The sequence below is a fragment of the Pelophylax lessonae genome (genome assembly GCF_965119305.1).
Source record: "Pelophylax lessonae genome assembly, chromosome: 1".
Classification (NCBI taxonomy): Eukaryota; Metazoa; Chordata; class Amphibia; order Anura; family Ranidae; genus Pelophylax; species Pelophylax lessonae.
In genome coordinates, this window is record NC_138768.1 from 895867794 (window position 1) to 895895107 (window position 27314).

The 27314-nt window shown below is 45.9% G+C and overlaps 1 protein-coding gene across 1 annotated transcript in view; it reads left to right on the forward strand.

Moving 5' to 3' along the window:
• Positions 1–4697: 4697 nt before the first annotated feature.
• Positions 4698–27314, forward strand: part of LOC309554837 (endonuclease domain-containing 1 protein-like) — a 41860-nt gene continuing 19243 nt past the window's right edge. Inside the window, exon 1 of the mRNA XM_082256557.1 lies at positions 4698–5004. Within this exon, the coding sequence (XP_082112683.1) occupies positions 4705–5004 (300 nt within the window). The 5' untranslated portion in view covers positions 4698–4704. The remainder of the gene's footprint in view (positions 5005–27314) is intronic.

The window sequence follows — 27314 nt, forward strand, 5'->3', positions numbered from 1 at the left end:
CCCTCAATACAGAGCCTCGTCTCGTACTTGGGGGGGGGGATTATTCGTATGGGTTTCTTGTTCGGCGGAGTGGAGTGTTCGGTAGCTGCCTTTGTGTTCGGGAATGAAATGTCCTAAACGACTGTAACCCCTTTCATACCCGGGGTGTCGTTACAGGCTCTCTACCAGCTTTACACAAAGCTGTACTTGTCTACCTTGGGGATTGGAGGGCTATGATTTGATTTTGGTCTGAAGGTTGTAAAGGACCATTCATTTCTATCTCTCCTCCTTCACTTTCTTCTTGTAAAGATTCCAAGAGTCTCCACATTTCCATGTCCTTAGTGTCGGTCACTGGGCTTGTCTTTCTATTCTATTTAAGTGCTAGCTTTCTAGCAAACAAATTTATGTCCTTCACTCAAAAAGGGTTTAAATCTTGAGTGGGAACAAGGGACAAACCTTTTCTGAGAACTGCAATGTGCTCAGGGGACAGCGATGTTTTTGACAGATTAAAAATCTCCTAATCGCTGTTCTCATCTTGCACTTATTCATTCTTCAGGAGATATCTGTTATGTTTTCCCTCTCCTGGCTCCTGTATATCCCCATTGCTCCCTGTTCCTCAGTTATTAGGTAGACCCCCCATAAAATGTATTGGCTCTGCCTCTTGGGGCATTCCCTGACTTGCCTCTCCTTCCACGGCCTCTACCTTGTTGTGGTTTGGGAATTCATGTTATAAGGACTGGGACCACTCATACAAAGTCTCAGATAAGCTGACTATCTTTTTTTACCTCCAGTACAAAGCTACTACTAAAGGATGTATCCTCTTATATCCCTTTGTGTTTTGGTGGATCCTGCCCCCTCATCCCTCTATCCTGCTCAAATTTCTGCAATAAATCTACAAAAACGACATCCCTGGATGGAGCCCGTGCATGTCAGTGGCCTTGGAACTGGCGTCTGAGCCTGGCAGCCTCTAAACAGGTAAGGAGACCTCTGGGTTATTCTCAGCGGGCCCTTCGGGGGGTAAGAGCTGCACTACACTATCCAGAAAACACTGCAGAATACAGACAGTATCCAATCAGGGCTCCCCCTTTTATATTCCAGGAAACAGCTAGGACTATTGACAATATGGACAAGAAATTATTATTAAATAATTGGTATAGATGGGATCACCAGAGAGGTCCGGGCCCACTTGTGTTCCTCTCCTTTTCTTAGGATGCTCTTTATGCTATGTCCTGTGGTTGGTAAGATCTGGGGTTGGATCTGAGCTCTTCATGCAGTGTCCTGTGGTTGGTAAGATCTGGGGTTGGATCTGAGCTCTTCAGGCCATGTCCCATGGTTGGTAAGATCTGGGGTTGGATCTGAGCTCTTCAGGCCATGTCCCATGGTTGGTAAGATCTGGGGTTGGAACTTAGGTCTTAATGCCCTGTACCTGTGGTTTGTAAGATATGAGGTTGGATCTGAGCTCCTCATGCCATGTCCTATGGTTGCTAAGATCTGGGATTGGATCTGAGCTTCTCATGCTGTGTCCTGTGGTTGGTAAGGTATGGGGTTGGATCTGAACTCTTCCTGCCGTGTCCTGTGGTTGGTAGGATCTTACATAGTTACATAGTTAGTCAGGTTGAAAAAAGACACAAGTCCATCTAGCTCAACCAATAAACACTTGGTTTTGGATCTGAGTTCTTCATGCCATGTCCCGTGGTTGGTAAGATCTGGGGTTGGATCTGAGCTGCTCATGCCATGCCCTGTGGTTTGTAAGATCTGGGGTTTGGATCTGAGCTCTTCATGCAGTGTCCTGTGGTTTGTAGGAACTGGGGTTGGATCTGAGCTGCTCGTGCCATGTCCCGTGGTTGGTAAGATCTGGGGTTTGATCTGAGCTCTTCATGCAGTGTCCTGTGGTTGTAAGATCTGGGGTTGGATCTGAGCTCTTCATGCAGTGTCCCGTGGTTGTAAGATCTGGGGTTGGATCTGAGCTGCTCGTGCCATGTCCCGTGGTTGGTAAGATCTGGGGTTTGATCTGAGCTCTTCATGCAGTGTCCCGTGGTTGTAAGATCTGGGGTTGGATCTGAGCTCTTCATGCCATGTCCCGTGGTTGGTAAGATCTGGGGTTGGATCTGAGCTCTTCATGCAGTGTCCCGTGGTTGTAAGATCTGGGGTTGGATCTGAGCTCTTCATGCAGTGTCCCGTGGTTGTAAGATCTGGGGTTGGATCTGAGCTCTTCATGCCATGTCCCATGGTTGGTAAGATCTGGGGTTGGATCTGAGCTCTTCATGCAGTGTCCCGTGGTTGTAAGATCTGGGGTTGGATCTGAGCTCTTCATGCAGTGTCCCGTGGTTATAAGATCTGGGGTTGGATCTGAGCTGCTCATGCCATGTCCCGTGGTTGGTAAGATCTGGGGTTGGATCTGAGCTCTTCATGCTGTGTCCCGTGGTTGTAAGATCTGGGGTTGGATCTGAGCTCTTTATGCAGTGTCCCGTGGTTGTAAGATCTGGGGTTGGATCTGAGCTCTTCATGCCATGTCCCATGGTTGGTAAGATCTGGGGTTGGATCTGAGCTCTTCATGCTGTGTCCCGTGGTTGTAAGATCTGGGGTTGGTAACTTGTGCAATAGGCTCTGTCATGCACCTAACTGTGGAGTCCAAGATGATTTAAATGGCCTCTTCTACAATCCCTATCAAAACACCCCTGGTGGTGGAAACAGAGACTGCTAGGGCAGCAGAAGGGTGCAGGTGCCAGGAAGATGGAAAAATGAACTGGAACTTGGGAACACAGGAGTCCTTACAGTGGCAGTATGCAGTCAGGTCACAAGCTATGTTCAGCAGCAGCCATGGAAGACAGGTGCAGTGTTGTGAAAGACCCAACCAGGACAGGGGCTTTTGGAGAGGACTAGGTGCAAGCCTCCAACCCACTGATAATGGCCCATGGAGAAACCAGATCATTCTATGATAGACAACCAATTAATGGACGATGAGAGCGTGGTTTGGATTACTTCTCAAAATAAGGACAATAAAGCATCCTTGTGGAGTGGATGGAAAGGTGTAATATTAATGGTCAGAGGTAATATGGTGACCCTCCGGCAGACTAGGTTGAGGAGGTTCCCTCACTTGGGACATAAATATATATCAACAATATCCCTCAAGAAATCTAATAAAATAAATGAATTCCACCTTTTCAGACTGTTGGAAAATTGTAGGAGTTTGTCTCATAGGCTATTTCCGGATAGTCTGAGGTGGGGTGGGGTTTGTTATGTGTTTATTGTTAAGTAGGTCTTTCCCATTGTAATATTGTTTCTGTCTGATGGCTAACTCTTGGAGATATCTATGATGGGATTAGCCCTTTGTCAGCTCTACCTCGTTATCTAAACCATTGTGTGATGTTTTGGGCAGTATTTGGTTTTATTGTTCATGTGGTGACTGACCTACTTTTGAAGGGTATAAAAACTTGTATTTCTGTTCAATAAAGAGTTTTTCCTTTAGTTCCATCCCAAAATCCTGTCTGTGTACGATGATTGGGGTAAAAAGGACTGGTATTAGCTCTCGGTCTGTTCGAAACAGTTTGAAGGGCAGGGGGTAATGTTTGGCGGGAGGAAGCACCCAAGCGGGGTGCCAATGCGGTTCCATCACAAGGGTCAGGATCAAGTTCAATATCAGTAACAGGCAGAAGTCAGTAACGTGCTGGCAGAGAAGTACCAAATCAGGAGGCCGAATCGTGGTCAGAAGTCCAAGCCGAGGTTGGTAATCCAGGGGCGAACCAAGAGAGATGTCAGGTATAGCCAGGTCAGGAACAAGGTAAGAAGACTTTCAGAAACTAGTAATACAGAAACCAGAGCTGAAGACAATCCAGCACTGAGGCCAGGCAGACCAGGGTTTAAATAGGCCTCCGGGCTCCAAGACCTGTAGTTACATGCATGTGCACATTCATATCTAGGTAGGCTTCTATGCTCATGACATGTGCATGAAAATAAGCACCTGCTGCAAGGGAATGGTAATGATCACTTGCTGCATGAGATCCCTGATAGCCTCCCTATGAGTGCTATTACCATGAGTGCTATTACCAAGACGGCCTCATTGGTGACAGCCAATTGTTAGAGAGGCTCGTATCCAGCCAGGTGGAGTCAGTACCTGAGACTGGGCCAAACATGTTTTAACAATTTTAAAAAGAGCCAAATGTAAAAACCAGAGCCAGGAAAGCTGTAATCAGGAAAAAGAGGGCAGGCTCAGTACTAGAAAGTCCAAAGTCCAAAATGGCACCAACCAAGCAAACTCTGCAATGGGCAACAAGCTTGCATGGCAAAGCCGGCTCATGTCATGCCGTCATGATTGGCCACAATCCTGCTGGATACAGGAGGCCTGAGCCTATTAGGGGACGTTGATTTGGGCATGGAGACCCTGAAGGGAAGTCCTTAGTGGAGTAGAATTCAGAAGAAAAAAAGTCACCAAGCAGCAGAACCTGAGAACCGTAGCAGAGAGATTCTGAGGAGAGAAGGAAGACATTGAGGGCTGAGTGCCACGTGGCAGAACGAGAGGTCACACAGGTGAGTCCCTGAGATTGTATTTTCTGATAGATAGGACTTGTTGTGTTTTTCTCCACTGTATACACTTTGAAGGAGGTCAGTGATGGTGGGAACCATTTCTGTTTGTTCATCTGTTGTTTGACCTCCACGGCGCATTCATATATTTCCTTCACACTGTGAATGAAGTGACCACCAGACTTCGCTCCTTCACGTAGAACGATGACTTGTCTGAACCTGTCTCTGGTTCTCCTGCTCTTCTGCTGTGGGGCATCTTGTGAGGTTCTCCAGCACTTCACTGATGTACCCAGCTGCCGGAATTTCTTCTACCAGGGACAGGAGCCACTGGGGCTGTCCTCCAATGCCACTGCCAATATCTGCCAGCGCCTGGGAGGGAACTATTATTATGCCACCCTATACCATCGCTTAGCTCGAGTACCCATCTACTCAGCCTATATCCTGGAGGTCTCCACCACGTCCCGGCCTGACATCTCCTCCAGCAGCTGGTACCTGGAGCCCATGGTAAGAATGGGGACACCATAAGCAGATCGGAAGTATTGATGGGGGAGGAATGTCCACTTTTAGATGACTTTGAATGTAAGTAGAGTCAGGATAAGGTTGTCTGTAGACAGTGACAGATGGAGACCCATCCATCCATCCATCCATCCATCCTCAGAACATCTACCAGTACTCCTGGGACTTACCTCCTCTCCACAGAGACAGAAGGGAACTGTTACTCATCCATCACAAAAATCTTCCAGCATGATGGATATCTAATAAAAGAAAAGTCCAGGATACAGAATAGAGGGGGATGGAGGAGAGAGCATCTGGCTGAGGACTTCATGGACCAGTAATAGTGGGATCTAATTGTGGAGTAATAATGGGGGGCTTCATGGAAAATAGTAATAGAGGGATCTAATTGTGGAGTAATAATGGCGGGCTTCATGGAAAATAGTAATAGTGGGATCTAATTGTGGAGTAATAATGGGGGGCTTCATGGAAAATAGTAATAGGGGGATCTAATTGTGGAGTAATAATGGGGAGCTTCATGGAAAATAGTAATAGTGGGATCTAATTGTGGAGTAATAATGGCGGGCTTTATGGAAAATAGTAATAGTGGGATCTAATTGTGGAGTAATAACGGGGGGCTTCATGGAAAATAGTAATAGGGGGATCTAATTGTGGAGTAATAATGGGGGGCTTCATGGAAAATAGTAATAGGGGGATCTAATTGTGGAGTAAAAATGGGGGCTTCATTGAAAATAGTAATAGTGGGATCTAATTGTGGAGTAATAATGGGGAGCTTCATGGAAAATAGTAATAGGGGGATCTAATTGTGGAGTAATAATGGGGGGCTTCATGGAAAATAGTAATAGTGGGATCTAATTGTGGAGTAATAATGGGGGGCTTCATGGAAAATAGTAATAGAGGGATCTAATTGTGGAGTAAAATGGGGGGCTTCATGGAAAATAGTAATAGAGGGATCTAATTGTGGAGTAATAATGGGGGGCTTCATGGAAAATAGTAATAGGGGGATCTAATTGTGGAGTAATAATGGGGGGCTTCATGGAAAATAGTAATAGAGGGATCTAATTGTGGAGTAAAATGGGGGGCTTCATGGAAAATAGTAATAATGAGATCTAATTGTGGAGTAATAATGGGGGGCTTCATGGAAAATAGTGATAGTGGGATCTAATTGTGGAGTAATAATGGGGGGCTTCATGGAAAATAGTAATAGGGGGATCTAATTGTGGAGTAATAATGGGGGGCTTCATGGAAAATAGTAATAGAGGGATCTAATTGTGGAGTAATAATGGGGGGCTTCATGGAAAATAGTAATAGGGGGATCTAATTGTGGAGTAATAATGGGGGGCTTCATGGAAAATAGTAATAGAGGGATCTAATTGTGGAGTAAAATGGGGGGCTTCATGGAAAATAGTAATAATGAGATCTAATTGTGGAGTAATAATGGGGGGCTTCATGGAAAATAGTGATAGTGGGATCTAATTGTGGAGTAATAATGGGGGGCTTCATGGAAAATAGTAATAGGGGGATCTAATTGTGGAGTAATAATGGGGGGCTTCATGGAAAATAGTAATAGTGGGATCTAATTGTGGAGTAATAATGGGGGGCTTCATGGAAAATAGTAATAGAGGGATCTAATTGTGGAGTAAAATGGGGGGCTTCATGGAAAATAGTAATAGAGGGATCTAATTGTGGAGTAAAATGGGGGGCTTCATGGAAAATAGTAATAATGAGATCTAATTGTGGAGTAATAATGGGGGGCTTCATGGAAAATAGTGATAGTGGGATCTAATTGTGGAGTAATAATGGGGGGCTTCATGGAAAATAGTAATAGGGGGATCTAATTGTGGAGTAATAATGGGGGGCTTCATGGAAAATAGTAATAGTGGGATCTAATTGTGGAGTAATAATGGGGGGCTTCATGGAAAATAGTAATAGTGGGATCTAATTGTGGAGTAATAATGGGGGGCTTCATGGAAAATAGTAATAGAGGGATCTAATTGTGGAGTAATAATGGGGGGGGCTTCATGGAAAATAGTAATAGAGGGATCTAATTGTGGAGTAATAATGGGGGGCTTCATTGAAAATAGTAATAAAGGGATCTAATTGTGGAGTAATAATGGGGGGGCTTCATGGAAAATAGTAATAGTGGGATCTAATTGTGGAGTAATAATGGGGGGGGCTTCATGGAAAATAGAAATAGAGGGATCTAATTGTGGAGTAATAATGGGGGGGGGGGGGGTTATGGAAAATAGTAATAGAGGGATCTAATTGTGGAGTAATAATGGGGGGGGGGGGGGTTATGGAAAATAGTACTAGTGAGATCTAATTGTGGAGTAATAATGGGGGGGGGGCTTTATGGAAAATACTAATAGAGGTATTTATTTGGGGAGTAACAATGGCGGGCTTCATGGAAAATAGTACTAGTGAGATCTAATTGTGGAGTAATAATGGGGGGGGGGGGGGGGGGGTTATGGAAAATAGTAATAGAGGGATCTAATTGTGGAGTAATAATGGGGGGGGGTTATGGAAAATAGTACTAGTGGGATCTAATTGTGGAGTAATATTGGGGGGCTTCATGGAAAATAGTAATAGAGGGATCTAATTGTGGAGTAATAATGGGGGGGGGGGGTTATGGAAAATAGTAATAGAGGGATCTAATTGTGGAGTAATAATGGGGGGCTTCATGGAAAATAGTGATAGTGGGATCTACGGTAATTGTGGAGTAATATTGGGGGGCTTCATGGAAAATAGTGGGTGATAGTTGAATATTGTAGAATAAAAGTGGAGGACCCATAGAAAACAGTAATGGAGGGGTATTTTAGAGTAACAGAGTATTTTAGGGACAACAATGGTAACATTTTGGAAACCAGTATTAGAAATGAAATGCTGTAACAGGATTGGAGAAGGGCTCAAGGAAAGTAGTCATAGATGAGCATGGGCGTCCGGCTGTCCGCAGAATTTTTTCATGGGGGGCATCATTTTAAGGTTACCAATGCTCCGCCCCTTTTTAACAATGTCATGAAGGGGAGAGGCTTAGTCATTATACCTATTTCAAGTATTTATTTTTAAAGGGCAAAAGGCAGCATTTATTTTTTAAGCATTTGTTAACCTAAAAATAATAAATTGATCCCGTTCCCTTAAAGCATGTTATACAGCACAGTGACTTGCTGTGTAATTTGGCTCCCAGGCTGATCCTGCCTGGCTATTTCCTCCTATCTGTAAACTGACCACAGTATACGATGGCTGCTGAGTCCTGACACTGTGGTCAGTTTACGTGTCTCCGTCATCTGCAGCCCTCCTGTCCTTCTCTGTCCTCTTTCCCCCCTCCCTCCCATGCCTGTCTGCTCCTCTGTCAGTGCCCCTCCTGCTGCTGTAGTTTCATTTAAAGTTTCCCATCCTGTCTACAGTTCGTTTAATAATCCTGTGTGCCCCTGTGTCTGTGTTTTATAAACATAAGCCATTCTTTACAAGATTTCAGAGCGCCAATCACGCTCACATGACCGGCCGCCTCTCCCCTCCTCCTCCCCTCCCAACTGACAACAGCGAGGAATCCTCGGCCCCACCCACTGCAGGCAGCTGTCAGACAGGGATAGGAGAGAGCCAACGGGTCACGTGAGCGGTGCTCGGCACTCTGAAAACTGGTAAAGAACGCCTTATTTTTTTAAAACACATACACAGACACAGGAGCACACAGGATTATTAAACAGACCATGGTATAAAGTGGCTTAACAACCACTTTAAAGGGGAAGTTCAGATTCCAGGGGAGCATTTGCCCCCCCCCCCCCTTTGCCCTTACCTGCGGAGGCCCATGTAGATGAATGCAGTATTAGTGGAGGGATCATGGAAAATGGTAATGTTGAAGTATTATAGAGTAACATTGGAGGGGTTCAGGGAACCTAGTTATAGTATTAGAGGATTGTAGAGTAATAGCGGAGGAATAAGGTATACTGATAAGAATACTGCACTATTATAGAGTAATAGAGGAAGGATGAAGAATACTTGTTGTAATGATGGAGTGTGGTAGAGTAATAGGGAGGGGATCATGAATGGTGGTAGAAAGAGTATTGTGGATGTGACGGTGTTCACCACCACTGGGAGTGAAAAACAGATAATTAATGGTTTGAATTGCTTCAGATAGGACAGTAATATTTGTCAGCAATATCTTCATATAGAAATATGAAGATTTATTCCCACTTTACATTGGGAGACTTAACTGTTGTAGACCATTTCCATGAAGTCTGTGACTCCTAAATAATGTGTGTATTCCATGTCCCTCCATGTCAGACAGGCTTCCCTGTTGTTTGTGTATTGAGATAATGTGTATTCCATTGTTCTAGTGTGTCTGTCTGCCTTGAGATAAACTTATTATGGGATGTATATGTGAATGTGGATTGTGACGTCCCATTGTTAAATGTTAATGACCTCACATTGTTCTGTCCAGATGGCTAGATAATTAGTTTAGGTTAATTTTGTTCCTGTATACACTTTCATCTGCATATGATAATGTAATCAGGCAGAGGGGAGGGATTGTGTATCCATCTATCTATCTATCTATCTATCTATCTATCTATCTATCTATCTATCTATCTATCTATCTATCTATCTATCTATCTATCTATCTATCTATCTATCTATCTATCTATCTATCTATCTATCTATCTATCTATCCATCCATGAGATTTATCTATGTGTTCTTTACTAACCTTAGCCGGCATATTTTTTCCATTCCACATATCCATGACTTCAGAGGTGTGGAAGTAATGCACTCTCAGGTAAGTATAGTGAATGGGTTCCTTGGTTTTATTTTCATTCTTTGCCTCTTATATTGGATATATTTCCAGTCTATACATCTCAGAAAACACTTAGAAATATACTTTCACATACAGGAAATAAGGGGGTATATTACAGCATCCCAGAATAACAAAATACAATTCCCCAGACTTCAGAAACAATGGGAGGAAATTTACAGCAAGAATATCTCAGATACAGAGACTTTCAATACAACAAAAAATGAGGTTTAACGTGGAGAAGTGTAAGGTTTTGCACTTGGGGATTAGAAACATAAAAACACAATACACGTTAGGAGGGGAACCCTTGGGGGAATCAAAAATGGAGAAAGATCTGGGAGTCTTGGTTGATGATAGATTAGGCAACAGCATGCAATGTCAAGCGGCAGCTGCCAAAGCCAGCAGAATATTAGCATGTATAAAGAAAGGGATGTATTCCAGAGATAAGACTATAATCCTTCCACTTTATAAAACTCTGGTCCGACCGCATCTGGAGTATTCTGTACAGTTCTGGTCGCCAGTCCTCAGGAGGGATGTGTTGGAGCTGGAGAGAGTCCAGAGAAGGGCAACTAAACTAATTAGGGGATTGGAGGACCTAAATTATGAGGAACGTCTGCAATCGCTCAATTTATTCTCCCTGGAGAAGAGACGTCTGAGGGGGGACATGATAGCAATTTTTAAATATCTTAATGGGGATCTCAGCTTAAAAAAAAAGCTTTTCAGTCGCAGGGACTGCATGAGGACTCGAGGACATACAATGCGATTAGAGGAGAAGCGTTTTAACCTCAGGCAACGCGGGGGGTTCTTTACTGTTAGGGCTACAAGATTGTGGAATTCTCTACCACAAGAGGTGGTTTCTGCGGGTAGTATGGTGGCTTTCAAAAGACTCTTAGACGTACATCTCAAGGATCAGAACATTCAGGGGTATGAGAGATGATTACGGCCACACACACCTACACAGGGGGAACTCCGCCCACACACACCTACACAGGGGGAACTCCGCCCACACACATCTACACAGGGGGAACTCCGCCCACACACACCTACACAGGTTTAACTGGATGGACTATTGTCTTTATTCAACCTCACCTACTATGTAACTATGTAACTATATGTAACTATGTAACTGTCCGTAACTATATAACTATATAACTATATAACTATGTAACTATGTAGCTTATTGGGATTTTTTTTTTACCAAAAATATGTAGCAGAAAACAAATTGGCCTAAAATGTTAAAACATTTTTTTGGGGAATGTTATAGAGCAGAAAGTGAAAAATATTGTTTTTTTTTTTTTTCAGAATTGTTGCTCTTTTTTTGTTTATAGCGCAAAAAAATAAAAATGGCAGAAGTGATGAAATATCACCAAAAGAAATCTCTGTTTGTGGGAAAAAAAGGACATCAATTTCATTTAGGTACAGCGTCGCACGACCGCGCAATTGTCTGTTAAAGTGAAGTTCCACCCTAAAATGATACTTACCTCCATCTTCTCGCTCCGGGTCACCTGAGAAACAAATAGATAATCGCATTTTTTTTTTTACTTACCTCGTAGAGAAGAAGAAGATATACTTACCTTACTTCCTCTTCCTCCCCTCTGCGGCCGTGGCGATTCCTCACTTCCTGGCATGCAATGATTTCTGGGAGCTGAACGTCATCGCTCCCTGGAATCAATGCGCCTGCCCCGCCCCCGACGTCAGTTCCGGGGTGCGCGTGTCATTCCCTTCTAAACAACTTCTGGGCACGCCCACTGTGCAGGGATGACGCTGCGGCACCGGAAGTGAGGGCGGGGCGGTGCAGTGCATCGTGGGACCGAAGAAGAAGGAAGAGGACACAGAAGAGGACGCTCCGGCTTCAGCTGCCCACACCTGAGATGGCAGCACTGGACAATACATTTCCAAGGTAAGTATTTCTCCTAAAAGGTAAGTGCAACCCGGGACAGATCAGAGGCTATCCATTGTGGAATGTACTAACCCTGACTGTCCCGGGGGGATTTTTATTAAAAAAAAACTTTCCCAGGGTGGAACTCCGCTTTAAAGTCACGCAGTGCCGAATCACAAAATAAGGCCTGGTCATTAAGGGGGTAAATCTTCCGGTCCAGAAGTGGTTAAACATGACCCAGACCTATGTTGGATGCAATATAACATTATCTTACAGGATTGTATGAAATCAAGGATCCCTCCAGTCTGTAATCACCTCTCATTCCTTCATTCATTTACAGATTCCATAAAGCATTGTTTATGAATGTCTTACATTCTTCACCATATATTACATACATACAGTATCTGACAAAAGTAAGTACACCCCCTCCCATGTGACAACACTGAAGAAATGAGACTTTGCTACAATGTAAAGTAGTGAGTGTACAGCTTGTATAACAGTGTAAATTTACTGTACCCTCAAAATAACTCAACACACAGCCATTAATGTCTAAACCGCTGGCAACAAAAGTCAGTACACCCCTAAGTGACAATCTCCAAATTAGGCCCAAAGTGTCAATATTTTGTGTGGCCGCCATTATTTTCCAGCACTGCCTTAACCCTCTTGGGCATGGAGGTCACCAGAGCTTCACAGGTTGCCACTGGAGTCCTCTTCCCCTCCTCCATGATGACATCACAGAGCTGGTGGATGTTAGAGACCTTCCCCTCCTCCACCTTCTGTTTGAGGATCCCCCACAGATGCTTAATAGGGTTTAGGTCTGGAGATGCTTGGCCAGTCCATCACCTTTACCCTCAGCTTCTTTAGCCAGGCAGCGGTCATCTTGGAGGTGTTTGGGGTCGTTATGTTGGAATATTGCCCTGCCCCCCAGTCTCTGAAGGGAGGGGATCATGCTCTGCTTCAGTATGTCACAGTACATGTTGGCATTCATGGTTCCCTCAATGATCTGTAGCTCCCCAGTGCCGGCAGCACTCATGCAGCCCCAGACCATGACACTCCCACCACCATGCCTGACTGTAGGAAGACACACTTGTCTTTGTACTCCTCACCAACAGGACTGAAAACCATCATGAAGGGTAAGACGGCATAACATTCTGTAAAAGTATACACAAACCGTAGGAAGGCAGGACCGTATAATTATATCCCTTGAACATGAATAATTAGTACTTTATATTGTTAGCATGCAAAACATTAGCAGGAAAGAAAAAAAAATAACCCTCCAAATAACACCGCATATACTATAGAAGAAACCATTAAAAATGATCCAAACCTCTCATACTAAACTGGTGGTGTAAGAAGAGATAAAGCAATATCTGCAAGGGTAATAACAAGCATTGGAAAGAAAAGAAAAAGAGACATAATACCAACATGTCACTAGGGATGATCGAACTTTTGAAAAGTTCGGTTAGACAAGAACACCCGAACTTCCCGAAAGTTCGGCCCGGATTTCAGAACCCCATTGAAATCAATGGGACCCGAACTTCAGTAATCAAAAAACACCATTTTGAAGCCCTAAAACCCAATAAATGCCCCTAAAAAGTGCCTAGGGTTCTGGGTCATACCCCAGGGACTATTAATCACACAAAAAAAGTTCTTAAAAATTGTCATTTTTGATAGAGAGCCAATTATTGAAAAAAAAAAAACATGAGATTTTTTTGGATTTAGTGTCTGTGGGGTCTAAAAAGTGTCCCTGTGAAGTTTCAGCTTTGTAGCATGTCCAGAACCAGAAAGAAAGTTTGTTTGTATTAGAATTAATATAGAACAGGGATATGGATCCGCTATTTTCACACCTTGCTGGTTTTGTAGCAGGCGTTTTTTTGGGCATTTTTTGGGGGGTTATTGGAGGCAGGTATAACATCAGAACTTCTGTGTAGGGGTATATATACACACACACTTATATGTATATATACACATACACATATATAGGTGTGAAACTAGCAGAACACTATGCTTGCGCTAATGAAATAATTAACACTAATATGGCTCCGCTCCCATCACACCTATATGTGTGTATGTGTATGTGTATATATACATATAAGTGTGTGTGTATATATACCCCTATACAGAAGTTCAGATGTTTTGCCTGCCTCCAAAGACCCACAAAAAATGCCCAAAAAATGGGTCTTTGGAGGCAGGCAAAACATCTGAACTTCTTTATAGGGATATATATACACACACGCACACACACACACACACACACACTTATATGTATTTATACACTTACACATATATTATAGGTGTGATAGGAGCGGAGACATATTGGTGTTAATTATTTCATTAGCGCAAGCATAGTGTTCTGCTACTTTCACACCTATATATGTCTAGGTGTATATATACATATAAGTTTGTGTGTATATATACCCCTACACAGAAGTTCAGATGTTTTGCCTGCCTCCAAAGACCCCAAAAAAATGCCCAAAAAAAACGTCTGCGCCAAAAAAAAATGCCCAGGTGTGTTATTGCAGGCGTTTTTTTTTGGGCATTTTTTTGGAGTATTTGGAGGCAGGTTCTGTTCACCTTCCCCTGCGATCCCCCGCCTTCCTCCCCCGCCGTCCTCCAGCAGTCCTCCCCCGCTGTCCTCGAGCCATCCTCCCCCGCTGTCCTCCCCCGCCGTCCTCCCCCGCCATCCTCCCCCGCTGTCCTCCCCCGCTGTCCTCCCGCGCCATCCTCCAGCCATCCTCCCCCGCCGTCCTCCCACCGCTGTCCTCCTCCGCTGTCCTCCCCTGCCGTCCTCCCCCGATGTCCTCCCCCGCTGTCCTCCCCCCCGAGGTCCCCCCTGCCGTCCTCCCCCGCCGTCCTCCCCTGCCGTCCTCCAGCCATCCTCCCCGCCGTCCTCCCCTGCCGTCCTCCAGCCATCCTCCCCCACCGTCCTCCCCTGCTGTCCTCCTCCGCTGTCCTCCCACTGTCCTCCCAGCCGATGCCGGCACCTGTCTTCCGGCTCCCTTCCCTGCGAGCGTTGCGACGCAGGGGGGGTGGAACTGGCGGCAATTTAAAAATTGTAAATCCACCAAATGAGATGATAGCAAGCTGTGATTGGATTACACTGTATCATCCCATCTCACCACAGGATTTCACCTGGAGACTTTTCCAGTGCCCTGCCTGTGCTTTTCCAGTTCTTTGTGCCTGGAAAATAGAGAACAACCATGGAGTCCAAAAACCGTTCTTTTTGCGCAAAAGCGCTTTTAGACAAACTGGAAAACAGCGACAGCAAAACGGAGTTACTTGAAGAACTGAGCGATAGCGATTGGTGGGAAAATTGGTCATCAGGCACGGAAAGTGAGTACAGCAACGATTCTCTTTCTGGCACATCGCTCCGTTGGAAATTCTGAAGAATCATTTGATAAATTTCCCAAATTCCACAACTATGTGCCAGAAAGAGACATCAGAATCGTCGCGGTCGTCACTTCCTGTACCTGATGACCAATTTTCATTCTAGGGGGGTTAAAGGCTCTAGGACTTAACGGATATCAATAGCCTCCAGTATATGGAAGTGATCCTCATCTATCAGGGTTTGGGGTACTTGTAGAAGTCCCTTTTTGTCAAGAACCTTAGATTATTGAGGTGAGGCACAAATCGGGCTGTGATACTGCGGAGCACTGAAATTTGGAGACAAAAGCCAACGAGAAGTAGGATAAGATGAACAATTACGCTGCACAGGTTCCAGCATTGTTAGCTGGTGAGGGACATATGCAGTATTCCCAAACTCAACACCATCTAAATTTAGTGAGGGGGCAACAAAACTTCCCATGCCTGGAGTGATGGGTAAATCAGCCTGGGGTAAATTCACAAAAGTAGGTGGGAGGGCTTCTAATTTGTCAAAGTATCCTTTACACTGGGCAAGGGTGTCCCTGATTGCATTCATGGTGACAACTTTTAATCTGTCTATCTATCTATCTATCTATCTATCTATCTATCTATCTATCTATCTATCTATCTATCTATCTATCTATCTATCTATCTATCTATCTATCTATCTATCTATCTATCTATCTATCTTATTCTATCTATCTATCTATCTATCTATCTATCTATCTATCTATCTATCTATCTATCTATCTATCTATCTATCTATCTATCTATCTATCTATCTATCTATCTATCTATCTATCTATCTATCTATCTATCTATCTATCTATCTATCTATCTTATTCTATCTATCTATCTATCTATCTATCTATCTATCTATCTATCTATCTATCTATCTATCTATCTATCTATCTATCTATCTATCTATCTATCTATCTATCTATCTATCTATCTATCTATCTATCTATCTATCTATCTATCTATCTATCTATCTATCTATCTATCTATCAGATTTATCTATGTGTTCTTTACTAACCTTAGCCAGCATATTTTTTCCATTCCATATATCCATGACTTCAAAGGTGTGGAAGTAAAGCACTCTCAGGTAAATATAGTGAATGGGTTCCTTGGTTTTATTTCCATTCTTTGCGTCCTTTATTGGATATATTTCCAGTCTATACACCTCAGAAAACACTTACAAATATACTTTCACATACAGTGTGACAGTATTCACCATCACTGGAAGTTAAAAACAGATAAGTAATGGATTGGATTGCTTCATATTTGCCAGCAATATCTCCATATAGAAATATAAAGATTTATTCCCATTTGCCATGAAATCTGTAATTCCTAAATGCTGTGTATTTTACATATCTTTCAATGTCAGACAGGTTTTCCTTTTGTTGTGTATTGGGAGGGAATGTGGATTGCCCTGTCTCATTGTTAAGTGTTAATGACCTCCCATTGTTCTGTCTGTCTGCCTTAAGAGAAACTTATTATGGGATGTATATAGGAATGTGGATTGGATGCTAAGGGGGGGGGGGGGATTGTCCCACATTTTATATTTTTATGTACACTGTATGAGAGAGTAAAGCTCTGTTCCTATTGGATGGTGAATGTTACCTCCAGTCCACCTAGGCGGTAACCTTGTGGGTGAAAACTGTATATAAGTCGGTTTCTTGTTCAATAAAGTTGTTTTAGAGTTACTTCACCCTCAATCTAGAGTCCTGTCTCTCATTGGGGGAATCGGCTACAAGGGATTGCTATGGTCTTCCATACTCCCATGGATAATCACTAAGCTCTTGTAAGAGCTTGTGTAAGAGCTTGTTCTGCTACACTCTCTGGGGAAAGAGAGGTTCACCCACAGGAACCTGGAGCCTTATCGTAGGTCCAGGGTGGGTAGGAGATTGCAAAACCCTAACCAAGCTGTGGCGGTTCGTGGGGTCTGAAGTGGTTACGGTGTCTGGTGGAGTGCTTGGAGCCCTCGGGAAGCACTAGGAGCATCTGTCAATGGAGGTACCCGGTCAGGGGTGCCCTGTTCGGTTACATTGGTGGCAAGCGGTGGGATGGCGTCCTAGTGTGAGGAGAAGCAGCTCGGAGACACCGGTAACGTTATGGAGCGAGCTAACACCCGTGCAGCGTCCCCATATGAGGAGGAGTTTATCTGGAGGTTACAGCAACACTTGGTCCAACAGGATGGGCCTGTATCAGAGGAAGCCATACTGGACTGGAGAGATTTCACCTCAAAAGGAAATGTGGTATGAGGCCTTAGAGGATGTGCAGTGGAGGCGGAGAGAGAACCTTCCCAGCGAAGAACAGCGGTTCCAGGTATACGTTGCCCTGCGGTTACCTTTCCTTGGAGAGAAACCCCTGGATGAGTGGGTGACGGAGCTGTGGAACCTAAATTTGGAAGACGTTGTGGCTGGATGAAGCTTACTGGGCACTAAAGTGGTACGCCACCCGGCACGACCATTGGATGGCTGATGACAATATGCCGGAAGGTGAGGACTATAGTGGCCCGGGCTTGCTGTGGGAGGCCTTTGAGGAGAGGGACTTTGGATGTTCAGCAGAGTTTCGGTGCTGGGAAATCCAGGACACCCGGGAAGCCCTACTGGGTCTCCCCAAAGCAAAAGACCTGGGGTCAGACCTGATTCATCTGGCCAGAATGGAGTGGGAACTGGAGCAGGACTACCAACGCCTACTCTGCTCCATTCCACCCCAATCTACCCTGCAAGGAGTCCTGGGTGGCAGATCCAGACCCGCAACCCTTCAGTTGGAGAGACATTACAGACCGGTGGTACTGTGAAGACCCACCAATGGCAGGTGGAGATGAGACCGAGGTCTCTCTACCGGCCCTACAGGGAGACTGGGCAGCCGGCCCAGATCCCCAGCTACAGAAGGAGTTACAGGTAGCTGAAGGTGTCGTCCTTCCTTCCCAGCAGCAGTGTACCTTCCAGGGAGAGGAGACAACTAATCCTTCTCCCCAACCACAGGGAGACAACAGACCTGACCCCAATGATTTTTTTTTTTCTGTTCAAAGACTGTGATTTGATTGTGACTTAAGACTGTGACTGAGGGTGTAGGGTAGTACTTGAGAGTCAGTGAGTATTGTATTGTGTAGCTGAGTATCAGTGGGTGCTGTACGACTGGCTGTGCGACTGTGCTGTGGGACTGACGTGCTCTGCGACTGTCTGTGTGACTGACGTGCTCTGCGACTGTCTGTGTGACTGACGTGCTCTGCGACTGTCTGTGCGACTGACGTGCTCTGCGACTGTCTGTGCGACTGACGTACTCTGCGACTGTCTGTGCGACTGACGTGCTCTGCGACTGTCTGTGCGACTGACGCGCTCTGCGACTGACGTGCCCTGCGACTGTCTGTGTGACTGACATGCTCTGCAACTGACGTGCTCTACGACTGTCTGTGCGACTGACGTGCTCTGCGACTGTGCGACTGACGTGCTCTGCGACTGTCTGTGCGACTGACGTGCTCTGCGACTGACGTGCTCTGTGACTGTCTGTCTGTGCGACTGACGTGCTCTGCGACTGTCTGCCTGTGCGACTGATGTGCTCTGCGACTGTCTGTCTGTGCGACTGATGTGCTTTGCGACTGACTGTCTGTGCGACTGACGTGCTCTGTGACTGTCTGTGAAACTGACGTGCACTGCGACTGACGTGCCCTGCGACTGTCTGTGCGACTGACATGCCCTGCGACTGCCTGTGCGACTGACGTGCTCTGCGACTGATGTGCTCTGCGACTGCCTGTGCGACTGACGTGCTCTGTGACTAACGTGCTCTGCCACTGTCTGTGCGACTGACGTGCTCTGCGACTGACGTGCCATGCGACTGTCTGTGCGACTGATGTGCCCTGCGACTGTCTGTGCGACTGACGTGCTCTGCGACTGACGTGCCCTGCGACTAACGTGCTCTGCGACTGACGTGCTCTGCGACTGACTGTACTGTGAAACTGACTGTGCTGTGCGACTGACGTGCTCTGCGACTGACTGTACTGTGCGACTGACGTGCCCTGCGACTGACGTGCCCTGCGACTGACCGTGCTCTGCGACCGTGAGTGTCAGTAAGTATTGGTGAGTAAACAGAGTACCAGAGGGTGCAAAAGCAGAGCTAGGAAGCTAGGAAACAGCCACACAGGACAGACTTAAATCGCTGAATCCCCATTAGATTAGATAGTAGGTACAATGCCCGGCGGGTGTGGAGATGCGACTCGGTGTACATCTTGTGATATGTATGCGTTCCTCAGACATGTGATCGAGGGCGAATACAAATGCGCAAAGTGTAAGCACGTTGTTTCCCTGGAAGCTCAGGTCCTGAATCTAGGGAAGCAGCTGGCAACACTGAGACGAATGTCCATACCAGAGGAGAGCCAGGATTGTACCAATCAGGTGCAGGCAGGGGTCTGCACAGAGGTGGGCGGAGTATCGGAGGGGCAGGCATCAGAGCAGAGTAGAGGGGTGACAGTTAGGAGGGGTAGAAGGGGACAAGGCAAGGAGGCTGATCCTGGGCTGGAGCACCCCAATAGATACGCCCCGTTGTGTGATGTTGGGGAAACCAGTCAGGGACCAGCATTGCTGGAGCAGAGCGACGCCCCTAGCTGCCAGGGGAAGAACTCCTCCAGTGAGGCCGGGAGAAAGGGAAAGGAAAGACAGGTGCTGGTGGTAGGGGACTCAATTATTAGAAGGGCAGACAGTGTAATCTGTGACAAAGACCGTGTGTGCCGAACAGTCTGTTGTTTGCCGGGCGCTCGGGTTCGGCACATCGCGGATCGGGTGAACAGATTATTGGGTGGGGCTGGGGAAGACCCAGCTGTCATGGTACACGTGGGTACCAATGACATAGGCAGAGGAAGATGGAGAGTCCTAAATGATTTCAGGGACTTAGGCACTAAGTTGAGGACTAGGACCTCCAAGGTAGTATTTTCCGAAATACTACCTGTACCTCGAGCCACACCAGAGAGGCAGCGGGAGATTAGGGAAGTTAACGAGTGGCTGAGGAGCTGGTGTAGTAAGGAGGGTTTCGGGTTCCTGGAGAACTGGGCCGACTTCTCAGTCGGCCACCGGCTCTTTGGTAGGGACGGATTGCACCTAAATGGGGTGGGTGCAGCCGTACTGGGTGAGAAGATGGCCGAAAAGTTAGAGGGGCTTTTAAACTAGGGAATGGGGGGGAGGGTACAGATGTAGAATTAGCCAGTGGAAAGCAAGTTTCAGAGGGCAGAAATGGGGGCATTAGCGGTAGGGTGTTCGGAGCTCCTATACCCAGGGTGGGTACGGGGAAAAATCAAGAGAGCAGCCTAAAAACATCAAAATTACGAGGTTTGTATACCAATGCCAGAAGCCTGGCCAACAAGATGGGAGAGCTGGAGCTGCTGATGTTTGAGGAGGACTTAGATTTTGTGGGGATAACTGAGACTTGGTTTGACAGCTCTCATGACTGGATGGCGACCATTCAGGGGTATTCCCTTTATCGCAGAGATAGAGAAGGTAAAAAAGGGGGAGGGGTATGTTTGTATATTAAGAACAGTATACAGGTAAATATGAGGGATGATATTAATAATGGAGCTATGGACGAGGCAGAATCCCTATGGGGTAGAGCTTCAAAGGGAAGGCACGGTGGGGAAGGTAATATTGGGCGTATGCTTTAGGCCCCCCAACCAGAGGGAGGAGGGGGAGGCGGACCTCATGTTACAGATAGGATTGGCAGCAAGGACGGGAAACGTCATTATAATGGGGGACTTTAATTATCCAGATATAGACTGGGCAGAAGGAACCGCGCACTCAGCCAAGGCTCAGCAGTTCCTAAATGTTTTGCAGGACAATTTCATGGGTCAGATGGTGAATGCACCGACAAGAAACAATGCGGTACTTGACCTACTGATTACCAACAATACAGACCTGATCACGGATATAGAAATACGGGACAACTTAGGAAACCGTGACCATAGGTCAATAAGTTTCAGTATTAATCATAGTAATAGGAAACACAAGGGTAATATAAGGACACTGAATTTCAAAAGAGCCAATTTCCCAAAACTGCGCTCACTGCTAGAAAATATCAATTGGGATAGAACCCTGGGAACAAAGAACACGGAGGAAAAATGGGAGTGCTTCAAGAGCATACTAAACAAGGGGGTGGGCCAGTGCATTCCACAGGGAAATAAATTTAACCACTTGCCTTCTGTGCACTTAAACACCCTTCCCATCCAGGCCAATTTTCAGCTTTCAGCGCTGTCACACTTTGAATGACAATTGCGCGGTCATGCTACACTGTACCCATATGAAATTTTTATCATTTTTTTCACACAAATAGAGCTTTCTTTTGGTGGTATTTAATCATCTCTGGGTTTTTTATTTTTTACAAAAAAAAAGAATAAAGACAAAAAATTTTGAAAAAAAAAAAAAGTTTTTCTTATTTTCTGCGAGTAAATTTTGAAAATAAATTTTTCTCCTTCACTGATGTGCGCTGATGAGGCGGCACTGATGGGCACTGATAGGCTGCACTGATGGGCACTGATGAGGTGGCACTTATGGGCACTGATGAGGTGGCACTTATGGGCACTGATGAGGAGGTACTAATATGCCGCACTGATGAGCACTGAGAGGCGGCACTGAGAGGCAGCACTGAGAGGCGGCACTGATGAGCACTGATAGGCGGCACTGCTGGGCACTGATAGGCGGCACTGCTGGGCACTGATAGGCGGCACTGCTGGGCACTGAGAGGCGGCACTGCTGGGCACTGAGAGGCGGCACTGCTGGGCACTGACAGGTGGCACTGCTGGGCACTGAGAGGCGGCACTGATGGGCACTGATAGGCAGCACTGATGGGCACTGGCGGATGGCACTGGACACTGACGGGTGGCACTGATGAGCGGCACTGATGGGCAGCACCATCAGTGCCCACACTCAGTGTCCATAGTGCTGCCAGTCAGTGCTCATCAGTGCCTAGATGAGCAGGCACTGATGGGCACTGACTAGCAGCACTATGGGCACTGATTGTGGGCATTGATGGGGGGCACTGATGGCGGGCACTGTGGGCACTGATGTGGGGGCACTGTGTGTGTGTTTTTACCTTTTAGTAATCAGGGCACTGGTGATCGGTGCCCTGATTACATTGCTGTGTGTCCCCAGCGGCTGTCGGCTCCCCCTCCTTCCTCACACTGCAGGCTCCGTGTGAGGAAGGAGCGCCGGCGATGAGAGATGATCTCATATGTTTACATATGAGATCATCGCTCATTGGACGGCCAGATCACGTGGTGAATGGCCGCTGTGATTGGCCATTCACCACGATCTGTGATCGGCCGTGTCCAAGGGACACGGCCGACACAGATTTTCCCCGCAGCGCGCTCGCGGGAGCGCGCTGGGGGCGTGTCACTGGGAGGCTGTTTAAAAACGGCCTCCCGAAAATTCGAGTCCGCGCTGCAGCCGTATATAGGCTGTAGCGCGGACGGGGGGAGGTTAAAAGAGCAAAACTAAACCCTGGGTGGCTAAACTCCAACATAAAAATGTATATTAGTGCTAAGGAAAAGGCCTTCAAAAAATACAAGACTGAGGGGTCATTGGCAGCATTTAAGCATTACAAAGAGTGTAATAAGAAATGTAAAGATGAAATCAGTGCGGCTAAAATAGAACACGAGAGACATATAGCGGAGGAGAGTAAAAAGAACCCCAAGAAGTTCTTTAAGTATATAAACAGTAAGAAAGCGAGGCCAGAACACATTGGCCCCGTAAAAGATGATAAAGGAAATATGGCCACTGAGGACAGAGAAAAGGCGGAAGTGTTAAATAATTTCTTCTCTTCAGTCTTCACAAAAGAATCGGGGGGCTACACGAACCCAGCTTGTAAGGCCGAACTAAATAATACACCTCAGGAAGTGCCGCCATGGCTAACAGAAGATAGACTTAGAGCTAAACTAGAGAAACTTAACATAAATAAATCCCCGGGACCGGATGGCTTGCACCCGAGGGTTCTTAAAGAGCTCAGCCAGGTGATTGCCAGACCATTATTCTTGATCTTTAAGGATAGTTTACAGACAGGTATGGTGCCAGCTGATTGGAAAAAAGCCAACGTGGTACCAATATTTAAGAAGGGGCCGAGATATATCCCGGGTAACTATAGGCCGGTCAGCCTAACATCTGTAGTCTGCAAAATTTTGGAGGGGATGATAAGGGACCACATACAAGACTTTAGTAATGGAAACGGTATTATTAGTAGTAATCAGCATGGATTCATGAAAAATCGTTCTTGCCAAACCAATCTATTAACCTTCTACGATGAAGTGAGCTGCCACCTAGATAAAGGAAAGCCTGTGGATGTGGTGTATCTGGATAAAGGAAGGTCTGTGGATGTGGTGTATCTGGATAAAGGAAGGTCTGTGGATGTGGTGTATCTGGATAAAGGAAGGTCTGTGGATGTGGTGTATCTGGATAAAGGAAAGCCTGTGGATGTGGTGTATCTGGATAAAGGAAGGTCTGTGGATGTGGTGTATCTGGATAAAGGAAGGCCTGTGGATGTGGTGTATCTGGATAAAGGAAGGCCTGTGGATGTGGTGTATCTGGATAAAGGAAGGTCTGTGGATGTGGTGTATCTGGATAAAGGAAGGTCTGTAGATGTGGTGTATCTGGATAAAGGAAGGCCTGTGGATGTGGTGTATCTGGATAAAGGAAGGTCTGTGGATGTGGTGTATCTGGATGAAGGAAGGCCTGTGGATGTGGTGTATCTGGATAAAGGAAGGCCTGTGGATGTGGTGTATCTGGATAAAGGAAGGTCTGTGGATGTGGTGTATCTGGATGAAGGAAGGTCTGTGGATGTGGTGTATCTGGATAAAGGAAGGCCTGTGGATGTGGTGTATCTGGATAAAGGAAGGCCTGTGGATGTGGTGTATCTGGATAAAGGAAGGCCTGTGGATGTGGTGTATCTGGATAAAGGAAGGTCTGTGGATGTGGTGTATCTGGATAAAGGAAGGCCTGTGGATGTGGTGTATCTGGATAAAGGAAAGCATGTGGATGTGGTGTATCTGGATAAAGGAAGGTCTGTGGATGTGGTGTATCTGGATAAAGGAAGGTCTGTGGATGTGGTGTATCTGGATAAAGGTAAGCCTGTGGATGTGGTGTATCTGGATAAAGGAAGGTCTGTGGATGTGGTGTATCTGGATAAAGGAAGGTCTGTGGATGAGGTGTATCTGGATAAAGGAAGGTCTGTGGATGTGGTGTATCTGGATAAAGGAAGGTCTGTGGATGGGGTGTATCTGGATAAAGGAAGGTCTGTGGATGTGGTGTATCTGGATAAAGGAAGGTCTGTGGATGTGGTGTATCTGGATAAAGGAAGGTCTGTGGATGGGGTGTATCTGGATAAAGGAAGGCCTATGGATGTGGTGTATCTGGATAAAGGAAGGCCTGTGGATGTGGTGTATCTGGATAAAGGAAGGTCTGTGGATGTGGTGTATCTGGATAAAGGAAGGCATGTGGATGTGGTGTATCTGGATAAAGGAAGGCCTGTGGATGTGGTGTATCTGGATAAAGGAAGGTCTGTGGATGTGGTGTATCTGGATAAAGGAAGGCCTGTGGATGTGGTGTATCTGGATATAGGAAGGTCTGTGGATGTGGTGTATCTGGATAAAGGAAGGTCAGTGGATGTGGTGTATCTGGATAAAGGAAGGCCTGTGGATGTGGTGTATCTGGATAAAGGAAGGCCTGTGGATGTGGTGTATCTGGATAAAGGAAGGCCTGTGGATGTGGTGTATCTGGATAAAGGAAGGCCTGTGGATGTGGTGTATCTGGATAAAGGAAGGATGGATGTGGTGTATCTGGATAAAGGAAGGTCTGTGGATGTGGTGTATCTGGATAAAGGAAGGTCTGTGGATGTGGTGTATCTGGATAAAGGAAGGTCTGTGGATGTGGTGTATCTGGATAAAGGAAGGCCTGTGGATGTGGTGTATCTGGATAAAGGAAGGTCTGTGGATGTGGTGTATCTGGATGAAGGAAGGCCTGTGGATGGGGTGTATCTGGATAAAGGAAGGTCTGTGGATGTGGTGTATCTGGATATAGGAAGGTCTGTGGATGTGGTGTATCTGTATAAAGGAAAGCCTGTGGATGGGGTGTATCTGGATAAAGGAAGGCCTGTGGATGTGGTGTATCTGGATAAAGGAAGGTCTGTGGATGTGGTGTATCTGGATAAAGGAAGGTCTGTGGATGTGGTGTATCTGTATAAAGGAAAGCCTGTGGATGGGGTGTATCTGGATAAAGGAAGGCCTGTGGATGTGGTGTATCTGGATAAAGGAAGGTCTGTGGATGTGGTCTATCTGGATAAAGGAAGGCCTGTGGATGTGGTGTATCTGGATAAAGGAAGGTCTGTGGATGTGGTGTATCTGGATGAAGGAAGGTCTGTGGATGTGGTGTATCTGGATAAAGGAAGGTCTGTGGATGTGGTGTATCTGGATAAAGGTAAGCCTGTGGATATGGTGTATCTGGATAAAGGAAGGTCTGTGGATGTGGTGTATCTGGATAAAGGAAGGCCTGTGGATGTGGTGTATCTGGATAAAGGAAGGTCTGTGGATGTGGTGTATCTGGATAAAGGATGGTCTGTGGATGTGGTGTATCTGGATAAAGGAAGGCCTGTGGATGTGGTGTATCTGGATAAAGGAAGGTCTGTGGATGTGGTGTATCTGGATAAAGGAAGGTCTGTGGATGGGGTGTATCTGGATAAAGGAAGGTCTGTGGATGTGGTGTATCTGGATAAAGGAAGGCCTGTGGATGTGGTGTATCTGGATAAAGGAAGGTCTGTGGATGTGGTGTATCTGGATAAAGGAAGGTCTGTGGATGGGGTGTATCTGGATAAAGGAAGGTCTGTGGATGTGGTGTATCTGGATAAAGGAAGGCCTGTGGATGTGGTGTATCTGGATAAAGGAAGGTCTGTGGATGTGGTGTATCTGGATAAAGGAAGGTCTGTGGATGTGGTGTATCTGGATAAAGGAAGGTCTGTGGATGGGGTGTATCTGGATAAAGGAAGGTCTGTGGATGTGGTGTATCTGGATAAAGGAAGGCCTGTGGATGCGGTGTATCTGGATAAAGAAAGACCTGTGGATGTGGTGTATCTGGATAAAGGAAGACCTGTGGATGTGGTGTATCTGGATAAAGGAAGGTCTGTGGATGTGGTGTATCTGGATAAAGAAAGACCTGTGGATGTGGTGTATCTGGATAAAGGAAGGTCTGTGGATGTGGTGTATCTGGATAAAGAAAGACCTGTGGATGGGGTGTATCTGGATAAAGGAAGGTCTGTGGATGTGGCGTATCTGGATAAAGGAAGGTCTGTGGATGTGGTGTATCTGGATAAAGGAAGGTCTGTGGATGTGGTGTATCTGGATAAAGGAAGGTCTGTGGATGTGGTGTATCTGGATAAAGGAAGGGCTGTGGATGCGGTGTATCTGGATAAAGGAAGGCCCGTGGATGTGGTGTATCTAGATAAAGGAAGGCCCGTGGATGTGGTGTATCTGGATGAAGGAAGGCCTGTGGATGCGGTGTATCTGGATAAAGGAAGGCCTGTGGATGTGGTGTATCTGGATAAAGGAAGGTCTGTGGATGTGGTGTATCTGGATAAAGGAAGGTCTGTGGATGTGGTGTATCTGGATAAAGGAAGGTCTGTGGATGTGGTGTATCTGGATAAAGGAAGGTCTGTGGATGTGGTGTATCTGGATAAAGGAAGGTCTGTGGATGCGGTGTATCTGGATAAAGGAAGGTCTGTGGATGTGGTGTATCTGGATAAAGGAAGGTCTGTGGATGTGGTGTATCTGGATAAAGGAAGGCCTGTGGATGTGGTGTATCTGGACTTTGCAAAGGCCTTTGACACCGTTCCCCACAAACGCTTACTGTACAAACTAAGGAAGGTAGGTATGGACCATAAGGTGAGTACCTGGATAGAGAACTGGCTCCAGGGGAGAGTACAGAGGGTGATGATTAATGGGGAGTACTCGGATTGGGCAGTGTGACGGAACAGGACACCACCGACTGGGTATCTCCGCCAGTAACCTGCTTCCTAAGCTCTGGAACACGGGATCCGTGATTCTGGCTATAGTTACCCAATAACTCGACAGTACAAGTTTTGGAGTCAAACCAGAATGAACTGTTTATTGAACCAACTTTCAGACTTTTATATACACTTTGAGAATACAACATGATTTAATTACACAGATCCACCCCCCACATCACACAATGGTTTCTATACGATCCCCAATGCACATTACTCTGTGTAATTAAATCCCCTAGCAGTCA